This window comes from Acanthaster planci, linkage group LG05 (genome assembly GCF_054643075.1).
Source record: "Acanthaster planci isolate LZ-2023a linkage group LG05, COTS_SCS, whole genome shotgun sequence".
In the NCBI taxonomy this organism is placed as follows: Eukaryota; Metazoa; Echinodermata; class Asteroidea; order Valvatida; family Acanthasteridae; genus Acanthaster; species Acanthaster planci.
The window spans coordinates 2,839,601-2,855,882 of NC_141781.1; the positions used below are offsets into that span (position 1 = coordinate 2,839,601).

Consider the following 16,282-nt stretch of genomic DNA (forward strand, 5'->3'; position numbering starts at 1 on the left):
CTTTTTAAAACATCATTAAAGAAGGACTCTCCTTGAATTTTTTTACAGCCAATTTGTGAGAACTTCTGACTATTTCTCAGCTGCCTTCTGTGTTGTTCAAATCTTGTTGACGGTAACAAAGAACAAGTGCGACTGTTGTTACTGAGTTTTTGAGCGAATTGAATACAATGCGTATCCTATCTTCCAGGGTTTCAAAATTACAGATTTTAAGTTTGTCATCATAAGAGGCGGAATGCCAACCTAAGATCGTCTTACACGCTCTCCTTTGAATGGATTCAATTTCATCACAATGTATACAGGTGAGACCCGAGTGCCAAATGACATCTGCATATTCAAAAACAGGTCTTATATAACCAGTGTATACAGTGCTAAGTTCAGAGGGACCAAAACCAAATCTCTTCAAAGTGCGTACAAAAAAATTTTCTTATTGGCCTTTTCTAGCAATTTCTGAATTTGAACAGACCATTTTAGATGACTTTGCAGCCGCAGTCCCAACACTTTGGCTTCGGAAACATATGGAACGCTGTCAGTGCCAATACGTAAGTCAGTACGCCCAGGTGGGGTTTTGCCGAAGCAGATTTGAATGGCTTGACATTTGCTAGGCTTCAATTTCAAATGGTTCTCCTCAGACCACTGTCGAAGTTTTTCCAAATCTGTGTGCATTGATCCTGTTTGGGAAGCCAAATGATTTTCTGCAAATGTCATGTCATCCACATACTTCCAGCATTCAGTTTTTGCATAGTGAGCGGCTGAATTTACAAGGATTTGAAAGCCCACAGGGCCAAACTTGGTTCCTTGTGGAATTCCTCCGTTCAAAGAAATATAATGAGACAAGACGCAATTTAATCGAACACATTGTTGCCTATTACGTAGAAAGTCGCAGATCCAGGGAACAATGGCTGGGCGGACACCCATATCCTGATAATAAGACAGGTGTGATCCACGTGATCAAAGGCTTTGCGACTATCTTCGGCTTCCTGGAAAGATAATGCACTAGGTTAATCAAATAGTGTGTCGTGGACACCCCTTCTATATTAACAAATTGACTGGGGTCTACCTCAGCTTCAATATCTGATTTGACCCAACAAGTGATGAAGCCTTCTGCAATTCTAGCGAAAGCTGAGGTAAGAGAGTCTGTCAATGGTACTACAATAGCTTTTTTCCACTGTTCGGGAACAGTCCCAGCACTGAAGGAGCTGTTAAGGATATCTGTGAGGGGGACACTCAATTCATAGGCAAATTCCTTTGCTAATCTAGATGGAAAATTATCAGGACAGCAATATATGGTTTATACACCCATCCTGGGCCACCTCATTTGAATTACCATTGATCCTTTGAACCTATTGTGTGAATTGCATGCCTGACACGTGGAAAGGAATGCAAACCCTCTGAAGACTTGCGCGAATGTATATAATAGAATTGTATTACAGGATATCAACAAGTTGGATGGCACTTGCAGAGCTCCGTAGGTATGTCACAAAATCAGTAGCTTACGGTTAACAATAGGCCTAATATACTCATTGACTGGAGTATCAAGTTAGTTACACAAACACTTAACAACAAATTCAACTGAAAGAAAATGGAGTCCGTTTCTTACAAGGGGAAACATAACTGAATACACCCTTCAGAATACTCAATCTCGAGATTAGGATTAATCGAGGTCTTTCTCGGGAGGCCTAAACAAAAACGAGTAAAGCTTCTTCGGCCCCTTTCCAAAACATCCTGCTGAATAGTTGTAAAACAGGGCACCACACAGTTGCTGCAAATTCAAATAAAGGTCTACAGATTAAGCAGTAGTGACATTTTACAACTCTACCAAAAAGACCATCAAGACGAGTAGCTTTGAAAGCGATGCTATTAATGTGTTGCTTCCAACTTAAGTCCGTTGAAAGACTTTCCAATACACGATCACCAATTCCGTATCGTTACATTGGCCTAGGGGTTTCTTTGAACGAGCACCGGTAACTACCCTCAGTTTACACTTGTTGACATTTTAATACATTTAAATGATGTACGTTACACCAGGTATGAATATGTTGCATTATGTTTCCCATATCATTAGCAACGTCCTCAGAGAACACTGATGATCTTCCAACTACTCTTCGGTGTTTCTGCAGTCCTATTACACACACAAAATGGCCTCAATAAAATAATATCAGTTTTTCAGGTAATTTATTTTTTATTTGTGATTCAAATTCACAAATTGCGTTATTAAATTCGTCCATCGGAATCGAGTTTTGAACAGATGCAATCTTTAATTTTTTTTTTCACCAATCCGACTTATATAGCAAAAAGGCATGGTTACATCAAAATCACTTTACATAATGTTGCGTTTGCTTTAATGTAGTCAGCAAAGAAGACAACTATAAATAGCCTGTAGGCAATATTTGTCCTAAGCACCACATATTAGATATCGGCGTATAAGTACCAAGCAATTAACGAGTCAACTAATACTATCAGAGTGTTCCAACCCAGTAAATTTTGGGTTTACCATTTTAACAGAAAAGCATGAACCAACACTGAAGCTTCTTTCCTGAATGACGTCTCAGCAACAGCGCCCTCACTTGTCTGGAAATTCTCACTGCTTCTGCACTTTTCAACACACCGGATGTCAGTTTCATAAAAATGAAGACGCATAAAAAAGTTGCACAAAAAGTGAGTCTAAAGATAACTTCATCGTATAGACTTTACTTGGCCTTGCGTCCTCTCATAAAAGTACAGTTCTTGGATAAATTCCATTCGATACTCGCCACCAGTTTGAAGACAAGACCGATCGATTGATGCCGGGTGTGAGGACGAGAGAGGGCAAAGTAAAAGGCTGGAAATAATGCGTTGCTGATTTCTGAATATACGTGTTTGTCCTTAGCATTTTAATTTGTCCGAGTGATTGTCGGCAGTATAATTCTATTTGAACGTTCCATGATACCAGGTATACATTGACTACAAACAACCAATACCGAGAAGCCATTTTTGATCTTATATACCGGTACCAGACTATTTTTTTTTTAAATTGTGGGTTAAAATTTAAACGTAAACCCCATCCAATCATTCATGGGTGTAAATCCCGAGGGATAGGGATAAATATCCCCCACACACTTTTTGAGGTGGGGGATGGGGTACTAAATCAATGCCCCACCCACACATTCATACACAACCACTTTTTGTGATGAACAAAAAAAGGGGGATTGTGAAGAATTTTCAAGATTTCCCAATGATTAAAATGTTTGTAGTAGCACTAAAAAGGAAAAGTAATTGTAAAAAGCACATGCCATTCTGAAGTAAGATTCTGCATGAATGTGATGCACATTACAGACGTAGATCTCCAGCGTGAACATCACCCCTAGCGTGTATGGTGTCCCCCCCTTTCAAATTTCATCCCCCACACCCCCCCCCCATTTCCGACACAGATGAATCACTTATCTTATTATGACTTCCACCCCAGCGCCTGATTTCAAGTAAGTGGCCCTATGTGTGAATAAGTTGCAGACAGCTACATGTACATGTATATACTTGTCCTTCGCTTCGCCGGGAGGTTGCCTATTAACCTAAGACGTTCTCGGACGATTTATACGCCTAAAACCTTCCGTTTTGGGAGCTGTGCAAAGTCTTCTATACAGAGGCATTGAGTTCCAGATTTGTTGGACCTTTAGAGCCAGCTCTTGCTTATGCCGTGTCGAATAAAATTTAATTGTGCACGGCGTTAGCATGGCGTATAAGCACGGCAGTAGTTTAAATTCAAATTAATTCAAAAAGCCCAGTCGAACTTAAATAAATCCAACATGGCAGACCAGCACAACACAAAACGTGATATTGCGATCTTTCAGCCAGAGTCACAAAGAAAACGGATTTAAATTTAGCGATCATTACCACTGCTTTATTTCTCGCTAAAATTCGAGGCCTTTTATTCTTAAGGCCCGATGTTCTGGTGCCCTGAGACCTTGCAGTGATGTCATAATGAAATAGGCGTATCACCCAGGTGAACAGTTAATTGTCAGTTGGGAGTCTAATTCTGGCGTTTGGACAGGTCAGCTTTGAGCTTATCTTATCTCATATCAAGCAGGAATTTGAAACAGAAATGTTGTAACTGAAACCCCATCTAGCAATCTGTCCCGTGCGTTTCGATAAATTTCCATTTTAGTCGCATTTGTTGACGTGTTTGTTTAAATGTGATTATTTCTCAACTCTACTACACTTTGTGAACATGAACGCATTCCTGATTATCAACCTAGTTTAGGACCAACTTAGAACAGCAATTGTATTCGACTCGACAGTAGCACGACGTTTGAAATCACACCGTGCTTCGATTCTGCCGTACTTTATGACACGAGCACGGCAGACTTTGTCGAGCCAAAATCAAATTTGCCGACGGAACCAAATTGGTTTCAAACAAACAGTGAGCCAATCAGCCAAGTAAATGAAAAAATGCCAAATAAAATTTTCCAGAATCACCAAAGATAAGAGATCACTCGAAAAGAGCCGAAAATAATCCCTAAATCGATTCTTTCGGTAAGCTGGTACAAAGTCGTCTTTGTTTGATCAATTTCAAGAATGTTTCGATCGAATTCCTCGAGTTGTGTACAGCAGCTGTGTTCAGTTCAGTCATATTTGGTACGGTGTAGACAAAACAAAAAGTGAAATTGGACCAACCGAAAAAGCCCTATTTGTGAAAAATATCTCCAAGGCCACTTATTTTTGGCATGAAATGTGAAGGTCACAGTTTCATATGTCTATGATCTTATTTCTTCCGGTTGTTGGTGCACAAAATAGTGAAGAACTTAATGGACTTACAATTAAGTAACAAAAAGATACAGTTTTGCTTAAATAAGGCTATAAACCCATGTTAATCAGTGAACATACCAGACAAACAATGAAAAAATGGAATATGTTTAAAGTAGAACTGTACATATGAAAACGTAAGATACGCAGGAAAACAAGAACATGCTCACAAGATCCAAAATTGTTTTATCTACAGTAGTTTTGTCAATTGAAGACGACGAAATCGAAGTGTCCGTCAGAAAAAGTACGGTAAATGTATGAAATTGAACAAAGTAAAAAAAATGAGTTACCGAAGACGAAAACATGAAAGCTCACAAAGTTTCGAGAGGAGTTTGAAATTGAATGGTTCTAAATTTGAACACCAAGGATTTTTTTAAAATGTGAAGAAAAAACCTGTACACTGACCTCTACGTTTTCAATTCTTTTCATTAACGTGTTTTTTTTTTATTGTTTGAGAGTTCTTGGTACTAGTCTGCTTTTTTGATTTGATATGTTGAATAGTTTTTGATCATTCTCAGTCACAAGCAAGAATAATTTACTTTTCGAAAGTATTCAATCAAATGTCACATACAGGACTTAAAAGTATGTGATGAATCAGTTCATAGACATAGAAGATTCAAAATCTTTCCTCCTTTTTGTATTAAAATGAAGTGTGTCATGGCAAAACTTCCGGCTCTTTCGGTTACAGCTAGTCCTTCAGAAGCAGAAATCTCGTTCTCAGATTACTTCAGGTCCAGCTTCAGCATTCTTAGTTTTACATCTCTATATGAAAACGTTTAGTTGTTCCTAAGACGTAATGGAGAAAACTAGACGAAGGAATTACGCTCTCGTAAAAGTTGTACATTGTCTGGTTCAGAAACACATTAATTTATGTACATGTATTTTGTTTTTAATATCGTTAGGGGCAATCCATGTGTTACACAATAGTCAGTACACTGAAACGTTCAAGCTGCGGATCTAGATCTTGGTTAAAAGTTGACTGACTATATAAATCTCCACCGGAATGCGATATTAAGCAGGGCACTTGCTCCGTTCATTCGACAAGTCCACATTTCGAGCTGAATTTCCAACATCTTGGGATACGCCACCGACCATTTAAACAGGGATGTGCAACTGCCAGCGGCTCAAGTGCACAAACGCAGGCGTGTTACGGATCGTTCTCGACTTTTCTCGAGAAAACTCACCACGTGACGCGTTGTTCATAAGTTTCAATTTTCTCGTTTTGTTTTGACGGACTAATTCTCTACATTCATCACTTTTAAATTTCAACCAAGTTTATGATCTTCTTTTTGGCCTTCTGAAATGAAATCTGTTTTTATTTTCAGAGAAATCCTTGGAAACACATGTGATTGGGGCCGTCATTTTGAATCCACAGGTCGCGACTACTGTTTACGTATATTAATTAACAAATATTCATAAACCCGTTATGGTACATTCTTCCCGAATGTGGCTCAATATTATGGCTTTTGTTCTTTTTCAGGGACGTAGTTGCATGTTCGAAGACCACTTTGGCGTGTTTTTGATTTATCTAATCAGCTAAAATCGTCTTAAAAGATACAAACATGGAAGTATTTTTTCCACCACCTGATAAAATTTCTAATAATAGTATTATGCGGCATCTACTTGCAAATAATTTTGCCACCCGTAGATGGGATATTTCTGAAATTTTTCAATCCGGGATGCCTTATTTTACTGTTTTGCTGTGCATTTTGTATACTTATGAAGGTATCAGAACAATATTTATAATTTTATTATTTCACCTAGCATGAAACATGACTGGAAAGTGAAATCTCATTTTGGTTAGGCAACTTTGCGGTAGACTTTTCTCAGAAAGTAAAACATAAAGTACCTTGAGTGTCTACTCAAAACATTTAAAAGGAAAACGAAATGGTAGAGCGGTACAGATGTACAGGCAATCTAATAGCATCTTACTATAAGCAACCCATCCCAGGACGAGTAGACTTGATTTTGAGTGCAACTGCGCGTGCGTGACATCACGGTTATATCAACGACAATTTCTTGCACTGCTATGGCTGGAGGTGATATGTAATCCAGTTTTATGTAAATGTATTTCTCCTTGGATACTTTGCCGGCCTTAACACGCATTGAACCTTTTCTGAACTAAAGTTGCACATCCCTAGTGTAAATGGTCAGTGGTATACGCCAACCACTCACCATCAAGCAATCCCGTTTCTACAGATGTTGTTGTTGTTGTTACCATTGTTTACGGGCTTCTTGCAAAGATAATGCAGTCCATTCAAATGCGCGTTTGTGGCGCTGATAGACACAACCTCAAAGTTTTCCCCCTCCAACATCGCTATCGCCTTCTCGCGGCCCCACATGGCGCCTAGTCCCGCCCCGTCACCTGGGTGCAGGGACACTGGTAGGCAATTCATCAGGCTCAAGGTGAACTGCGTCAATACATAGGCCTTGTCCTCGTCCCTGATGTTGTCCTGGAGTCGCGTGTGGGTCACCGTATCGACCACGGAGAGGGTCGCCCCGGGCTTGAGTACCCGGTACATCTCCCTCAGAGCCGTGGTCGGGTAGGACAGGTCGTGGAGTACGAAGTAAATGAAAATGTAGTCAAACTTCCAAGTCCAGTCAGCGGGCATGCGGCAGACGTCCATGCAGACGAACTCGACGTTGGTCAGACCCATTCGCCTGGTCTTAGCCTTCGCCTCTTTGATGACCGCCTGGGAGATGTCTAGACCATAGACGAAGCTGTTGGGGAAGCGAGAGGAGAGCATCCTCAGCGAATCCCCTTCGCAGCATCCCACCTCAAGCACCTGGATTCCTTGCTCTACACGGCAACATAAAGTACAGTTGAGTTTTAATTTTGACATTTGAAGTAACACATACATAATGATCAGCGAAGACATAGAGTCTTCATTATTTAAATGTCAAACAGTGATGTTTTCACCACCAACTCCTTGAGTTCTCAACAGCAGCGGCGCCAGACCTCGGCGGCTGTGGGTTCAAGTGTGGGGCAAGGCAGAATCGCGTGAGTGCAAATGATCCTTCATTTTTCCTGGGTTATGATGCCACGGAGTCGTAAAACGAAAAGGTTAATCGCCCTGTCGTAGCGTGACAAACTTTGTGCAGGTGCAAACGTCGGTACAAGTGGCTATTCAGTGGGTGCATTCTGCACCCACATGGCACCACATAGCGCCGCCACTGGTTCTCAAGCAGGACAAAAGATTTCCTAAAACAAATCATATTGTAACAAAAAACACTTTCCCGATTTTCATCAAAAGTAACGAATTGGGGACAGATTACTGAAGTAATCTCCTAACTATCGGGAAAACAAACGTTGCGCGTTTTGAAGGCCCTTATTTGGTGAATAGTGAGCGAACTAAATCAGTATTAGGTACCGTGCAAACACAATGCTATGGCAAAAGTCCATAAATGTGACCACTCTGCAAAAAAAGGCCCTTAAGTCATGCTATGCCTCTTTATGTAACAGACGATTCCGTACATCTGCCAGCCATCAATTCTAAATTTTACCATATCTCGGGAATAGAATGAGTGACAGAGGTAAAAATACACTAATTTCGTCCTTATTGAAATGCCTCTGTATCCGGGCCGTGGGCATCATTTAAAATCAATTTGTCACACATAAGCCCAAGGGCCATTTTTGCAGAGCCAGTCACAAATGGCATTACCCTGATCGTTGCATGATTCAACACGAAGTCACGTTGATACAAATCACTGTTTGATTTCTCCCTTTAGGCAACTTACTGAGTTGCTGCAGTAGCTTAGGCATAGATGGAATAAACTCCTGAAGAAACTGGTCTCGGAAGAATGGCTCGTGCAACTTGTCCAAGACTTCGTCGAATTTAGGGTACTGGTCGTATTCAACACCTTGAAAGCGGGGGAGAAAATATCGCAGGATGAAACTATTGGGGTAAACGTTTGATACAAGTAACACCTGCATTTGGGCTTGAAATCGGGTGCCATATTTTCTAGAAGATTCAAGCAAACGGGGTTGTTGACTTGCCTGCTGGTCCATTTTTCTTGAAGCACTCTGACACTTCGAAGAAACCACCTGACAGGGATGGGATGGCCATGGATAGCATGCCAGGTCGCAAGATGCCCATACGGTGCGCAGGAAGCCAGTATGTCTCATGCGCAGGGTCATAGGTCACTATATCGGAGACTGCCATGCACCCCAGCCACTCGCGCACGTATCTGTTTGGATGAAAGTTACTGATGTCAAAACTTAGGGGGACATTAGCAGAATTCTTAACCCTGGGACGCGTTCCCAATTTACCGACCTACACGGTTACGGGGACGGACTACTCCGTTGAGTCCATTGCATTTTTCAGGTTTACAGAGTCCTGAGTCCGTCCTGAAGGTATATTAATGCTTCAGAGGTCGTCCTATAGCCTCTACAGATCTTACAAACCACCAAAACCCACGAAAAGTACATCACAGTGCCGTGGGGGCCGTTTTTCCAGGCTATCCGGATTTGAAGGGGGGCCCCTCGCCACGCACCACCCAAGCCATACCACCACCACAACCCCCCCACCAAAATAACACTTCAAAGACAGCCGACAGAGGCCTCTGACAAGTTCCAGACAACTGTCACTGATAAAGAACATTCCATTGCCTGCCCCAGGCACCGTTTGTAAACAGCCCATTAGGTTGTGCACAAGGGACCAATTAGTACACAGTCCTATATATGGGAATTGCCTAGAGGCTGGCTCAAGGCCGTCTGGGTTTTTGTATTTATTCTGGCTAGGGGAGGCCCTGGCTGTAAAATGACTAAACCAGGCTTTTCAGCATGTTCAGGGGTAGGATATGATAAGTAGTTGTGGAATTTGGACATTAAAAAAAATTATATGTTAATTAGCTCCAATGGACTCGCCAGGAGAGGCCACCCTCTCTACCCAAATTAATCAAAATGAGCACTCATTTTCAGAAGGAGCGTCAACAAACCGCTTAATGCAAAAATTCCGAAAATGCAAACATTGCTGAGTTAGCACAATGGTACTTTTTCTAGTTAACCACAGCTATAACAGGGCACATGACGTACGTTGCACATTTAATCTTATTTGCCAAAACTAACGACTTCCAATACTTGTTAATCTTACATAAAAGTGAAAGCACACTTGAAATATTGACATTTTGCCATGCTCTTCATTACGGGAAGGGGTATCGCTCAACTTATAAATAACCCTAACTTTGCTCATCAAAAATGTTTCTAAGAAAACTTTATCCTTTGGCCCCATGTTCTGAAATTACTTTGCATAGGCTCTGTAATCCTTAGAGTGCCAAGGGCAGAATCCAGCCTTATCTTACGACATTTTCTCCAATATCGTCGCAATGTATTTTCCTCTGAGTCTTCATGATTCGTTTAGTCCTATCTTGCAAATGATCATTTTGACACCATTTTTATGACAATAGAACACTCCCGTTCTCGCGTAACATCCTTACTTTCGAGAGAGGCCAGCCAAAAATATGGACTTTTCCTTTTACCGTGTTCTAAGCCCTCGGCGTGAATTACACAGCTGGAGGTAGCAAGTGTATATCAGAGGGAAATTATTAACGTCGCATGTCCCATTTTAGGGTTATTTTACGTAATGAGGGCCATGGAAATTCGTGCCGGGCAAGCAGCTGCTTCATTTCGTGAAACTGACGTCAAATTTTCATTTTTTGGAAAAAACAATACCTGCCCCCAAATATTTTCATGGTAAGATAAGGCCTTTCCTGGCATGTTTTGTAAAAATAAAATTGGAAAATAGTATTAGAGAAACTAGTGATTTTTGTGAAAAGCTCTTTTAGTAAGTGGTAGCTTGTTTACGTTTTGATGCGATTTTTGAAGGCTCAAAAAGTTTTCAAAAGTAGGCTGTGGTGGAGAAAGGTGTGACCGTTTAGATTTGCTGGCGGTTTTGCGCTAGATTTTTCTCTCTTCCAGACCGGACGCGTTTGCATATCGACCCAACTCAGCACCGATTCCGTTTATCCCTCATAAACTGCGCGCGCAAGAATTGAATGACTCGGGAACGAAAGACCAAGTCGGAAGTTTATCATGATACCGAGGTCTGTCTGTCATTATAACATTGTCACGTATCCTCAGTTCTACATGCACTGTACACAGATGAACCACATGAACATGTACACCAGCTCCGACGCATAATTCCCATGTAGGCCTACGTGTACATGTACACGTACATGTACAGTAACGTCGTAAGGCGACAGGCCACAGTGTACCGTGCGCGGTAAGTGGCTGGATGGTATTTGTTCATGTATACGCAGATTGGGCTGCCCAGAAGTGTCTAAAATAACTTATGAAAGTCAACAAAAATCTAGCTGATAAAACTGATTATACTGTGTTGTTCAGATTCTGGCCTGTCGTATACAGTGTTTCATTGTTCTGGGTAATCTTCTGAAATTAAGTGGAAAAAGACCAATAGACCAATTGAAATGGATATAGTTTATCATCTTAACAACCACTTTGAGGCTACGTTTATGCAGCATTTCTTTTCACAATTCTGTAGTGTTTTATTCGGTTTAAGCCTTCTAGAGCACATACAAAGAGTTTTAATGTGATCGTTTGTTAAGTTTGCGCAAACGAAGTCTTCAAAACGAGAAGGCTCTATAGAGGATTGGCAAGTTGCTAAACTAAACGACAATTCCGTATAGGCCTTTTTGGTTCACAAGGGTCTGGTCAAGTAGTCGCGCAGCGTCGAAGTGAAACATGCGTGGAAGCGTTCTTAGTTTTAGGAGTAGCATAATACGTTGTACTGTGTTTACCGTTTGAAGATGTGCTCTTCAGTCAATGCATATAAAGCAGGAGCAATGCACAATGCTACGACATCCGGGTTGCTAGCTTACTGTCAAGCCTGAGTCACACTCTATACGTATAACTTCACAAAGAGTTATTGAGGAACACCAAAAAAATAATGATTTAAGGCAATTGCTTCTCATCAATATTTCTGGTGAATTCTTGAAATAGACTCATAATTTGAAAAAAAGTATTATATTGAAGTGAAGGGCGATCACTCATTTTCATATGGAATATTTACCAAATATATGGGATGTATATATGGGATAAACACAGAGGAACTCTCCTTCCTTTTCTCTAAAGGCAAGAAATTGAAAATCTCACTCAAACAGCGTGAGTCCCTTATAAATCCACTCCAAAAGAATGAAAACCCCACTGTGGCATGAAAACCACTCGAAAAGTGTTTATATGGAAAAAGAGGAGCAGAGCGGAAACTGTAATCTGTTGGGGGAGGTTTACACTTTTTTAAGTGGTTCTTCCTTTTTACAATAGTTTTCGCTCTTTGGGAGTAATTTCCATAACGGACTCACTCTTTTTTTCATACTTTTACCTTTAGAGAGTTGAATGGGTGGCTAAGCAAGTCACACAACACATATTGGCGACATGAAACAGTCGTTCCATTAAAAATTCCATATTTTTACTAACTTGATCGATGGAGAACACCTTAGTTTATTTGAAAATTCAAGGACCATGGATGACTTGTCGAAGATGCATCGTTCAACACTGATATCAAGTATAATGTTAGATTATATGCCAAGATGCATGCTTAAATTAGCTAAGATTGATGATGCAATTTCGATATCGAGCACGGTTCGTGGTCCACATGAGCAAGGTTGAACGTCCACTTTGCATCATTTACATTGCCAAGGACGAATGTTCACTTCGTGATATCACGCACTGCGCACCGTTCACGTGGCCACACTTGATACAGAGGTTGATATGGTGAAGGTTGAACGTTCATCTGGCGAAGTTAACATCAAAATATCGTCCCAGGGCCACCTTGCCGTCGTCATCATAACAAAAAACCCAACATAGGATTGAATTGAAACTTCACAGCTTATGGGCTACTCATACCGGCAATGGTTTTGCCAAGTTTCATAAATAATTGGGGATAGGCCTATGGGGCAGCCGAGATATTTGGGGCGGAATCCGCCCCCGCGATGCCGTGAGGTAGTCCAGTAAAGCCCGGTGCTTTTGTGCGCCCCCTTTTCGTGAAGTCGAGGTAACCTCTGTATCCAACGATTGTCTTATACCTTTTCGCAATTTTCTTCGTGTTAGGAAAGCCCATTATGCACTTTTTTATAACAAAATGTTCTGACACTTAAAATGCCATACTGTAGCACATATACATGTACAATGATCAGTAAAGTGTAAGCTGCATGTCACGCAACTGACAAAAAACAAAATCAAGCATAAATCGTGTCAAAACTAGTTTGATCAGCAAGTTATAAAGTTATAGGCATGATAAAAAATACCGGCCCATCGGTTTGTAGAACCATTATACACGTCCACTAATCTCTTATGGGAAGAAATCGACGCTTTTTTAAAGGAAATGTCCATCGATGATTCATATGCTGTATAAAACTTCTTTAAACCTCATGTTCACAACATTAGATAAATCGATCTCTCTACCTAATTCAGTCTTGGAGGCTCTTGAACTCTGATAGAGTTTCCCATCCCATCAATTGTAAGCTATGGTTAATGACTTGGAACGAACCACGAGACAGGTCAGGAGCCATGACACCGGCCGTTTTCATGCAACCCTACAGCAAGGGTATGCAGGCAACTCAGCATCTCTGATAGTATACCTGATCATCTCCGTGCAAGTAGGCCCTACGAATATTTTCGTCATTTTCCAATTGTTCTGACATCTACCTTTCTTGTCGGTTGGGATGGTCTATAATAAAACCTAGTCAGCTTTCTAATTCCCGAGCAAACAACTTAAAAGGGGACACCTTGAAAGTTGGAACTTTATGTGGTGAAGTTAGCCCTGTTTGATTTTAATAATATTTATAAAACGTCGCTTGCGTGCATATTTTAAGTTTGTAAGATATTGTCACTCTTTTAAAGAAAACAAACTACGGAAGGGCAGCCTTATAACTGAAAAATATTTTGGAATTATGATGATTCTGGTAACAATAAACGATGCTCCAAAGTTTGATGAACTTGGAGCAGTAAATGTTAGTCCTATATATCTGGATAACACTTGGGCACTTTCCTGATATTGATCTGGTCAGAAGTCGATATTCTCATTTATGCTAGCGATTTAGTCTGGGAAGAGTGCTTGGGCTCTGTATGTTTGTCATCATTCTAGAAACCAGTGTGGAGCACACGGACAGGCAAAGAAACCGAATGTCATATTATAAAATCGAACAGTTTAGTGTTGTAGGTGAGTCACCAGATTCAATTCATGCGGGGACCCATTATGTGATACCTACCTCTCTCTGAGATTTGCCGCGTCCGCAATCTCCTGGCTAGTCTTGGGTTCCCCTCCCAACGAGATCATGACCTCAAAGAGTCCAGTCTGCATGCCCATAGCGATCCCGAGACATGCTAATCCGCCGCTGATCTGGTGGAGCAGCCTTGACGAAAACTCAGCCGCCGTTTCGCCGGCGTCCCCGTCGGTGTGACCAGAGAGAGCCATGGTGGAAAGCCAGTACTGCGCCAGTCGCAACAATCAGCCAAGGGTTATTTTATCTTACTTCTATTTTCCGCTCCGTTTCGACAGTCGTCCCTCTCTGATCACTTCTGAATGAGAACAGATGTTAGTGCCGTTGCTGACAAAACCTCATCGATATTATTTTGTGTCACTGATAAACATGTAAATTTCCACAATGATAATGGCTCGTTCACGCACCAGCGGCCCACCTGATCACGATCTATGGAAAAAAAACACGGTGCCGGTTTGGGGAAGATCAGTCGCACGTGACAATAAAAAAGACTCCCCTTGCGGTGGAGTTTTACAGCAAGTTTGTCCCTGGTATTGGTTAATGATGTGTCTTTAGGTAAGTTTCGCGGCCCAGCCTTCAGTTAAAGCATCGCGACGTACATCATCGGTGTCTTTTCTCTAAGGAGACGTGTTGCTACCAGAACCCCCGGTTGGAACATTACACCTATGGGCCAGGAGAATGCGTGAAGTGTACCGATCATCAAGTACAAAACTGAGTTACGCTTTATTTGATGAGATCAGAGGGCACGCTCACGAAAAAGGGGGTGCACTCTTTTTTACAAGAATTGTTATATTTGTTTCTCTTCTCTTTACGAAAGGAAGTCTTTGACAAATAAAACGTGTCCACCTGGCCGGCAACAGGTAAGAACTAGGGGAGAGCAAACACATAGCGTGTTTAATGATTACCGGAGAGGTTGATAAAAAGCTACACGGAAATAATAGGACACGTTTTGTTAAGAATGTGGCCGGCCACTCTGATAGGGTATAACTTTTGGAGAGGTGTATTAATCATCTTCGTTCAAGTCGATGGATTTGCCTCATCCCACCAGTCTCCATTGCGAAAAACCGCCACCGTTTTCACGAAAACTGAAGAATTTGTGTTTGTTTACAAAATAAACAAATTAAATTGATTTCTAAAAATACCATTTCGTAGTTTGATGTCATTTAAGGTCCCCCATTTCATCGAGTAACAATGGTTAAGTCAAAGATATGCTCAATACTGGGAAATAACCGTTTGAAAGAGAGACCAACCTCAAATGGCGCATCTCGAAAACAAGTTTTTACTCTCCGGCGAGGTTGTCTCTCTTTCTGAAGGTGACAAAGTACCCGCATAATACACATAAGAGCACCGTGGCAATACCTTGTTACACAGGTCAGCACTGGCAATCACATATTTCAGTAAACTATTATAATAGGAAACTATCTGCTACGCATCAAGGGTACTGAAGAAGGAAGAAAGGAATTCAACGTAGGCGTGTATAGACCTTGACACATTCAAACGAGGTAATATACATACATAGCGGTCCAATACGGACCTTAAGAGTAACAATGCATCCCAAGGCCTCGCAGCTCTATGGCAATTTAATCGCAAATCATACCAATATCAGGTCAAAGTCGCGAGCTATTCAAGTCACACAAAGCAGTTCAGAAACTTCCCCTCCAACTTCACTTGTGATGACTGGACTTGTGAAGGACTTGGATGGGCTCGATTCTGACAAAATCATCTCGCGGGTAATTTTGAAGTATTTCTGCTTGTGCTTTGTGTCCAGGATTGTCAAGTTTATCAGGCATCGTTATCAGCACCCACAAATGCAATCTTGAAGTCAACGTGATTTTAAAAAGGGGAAAATGAGGCCTTCGGTCTAGACCTGACTTCATCCCAATAACACAATGAACTTCCACCACATTTGAATCAAATCTATAGACCAGGCAGGTCTATTACCACAATCACATCTCTCCAAGTCTTCGAAAAGCACTCAATAGATACCACTAGTCTGGCAATGGTTCCGCACGGGTCTGGATTAACTTTACATGTACCATGCATGGGCCCTCGTCAATAATGTCACGTAGGCCTATCCGTCTGTTTCACTGCAGTGTAAATTTCACAGTGTTAATGAATGGTACTTGATGATGAGTTGCATCAACCATATAGTCTGAAGCTTTCTCAGTATTTTCAAAGAAATACATCAAAACTTTGAACAACGTGCTACTGCATCGTCCAGCCGTGGTTTGGCAGCGCGGCATTCGTTTATACAAGTTACAACAGCCAT

At 41.2% G+C, this 16,282-nt stretch overlaps 1 protein-coding gene across 1 annotated transcript; it reads right to left on the reverse strand.

The window, feature by feature from the left end:
• Nucleotides 1–6,050: 6,050 nt before the first annotated feature.
• Nucleotides 6,051–14,709, reverse strand: LOC110982906 (uncharacterized). Its single transcript, XM_022241676.2, has 4 exons — nt 14,002–14,709; nt 8,774–8,964; nt 8,515–8,637; nt 6,051–7,576 (listed from the first exon to the last, which is right to left on the reverse strand). The coding sequence occupies exons 1-4, from the start codon at nt 14,205–14,207 to the stop codon at nt 6,954–6,956; spliced, it is 1,143 nt and encodes a 380-aa protein (XP_022097368.2). The 5' UTR covers nt 14,208–14,709; the 3' UTR covers nt 6,051–6,953.
• Nucleotides 14,710–16,282: the final 1,573 nt, after the last annotated feature.

Excerpts from the sequence above, each read along its gene's own strand:
- LOC110982906 (XM_022241676.2), bottom strand. The coding sequence starts at position 14,207 with ATGGCTCTCTCTGGTCACACCGACGGGGACGCCGGCGAAACGGCGGCT. Across the intron at positions 8,965-14,001 it reads GCGGCAAATCTCAGAGAGAG|ATACGTGCGCGAGTGGCTGG; the intron begins GTAGGTATCACA and ends TCATCCAAACAG. Across the intron at positions 7,577-8,514 it reads TAAGCTACTGCAGCAACTCA|AGCAAGGAATCCAGGTGCTT; the intron begins GTAAGTTGCCTA and ends GTTGCCGTGTAG.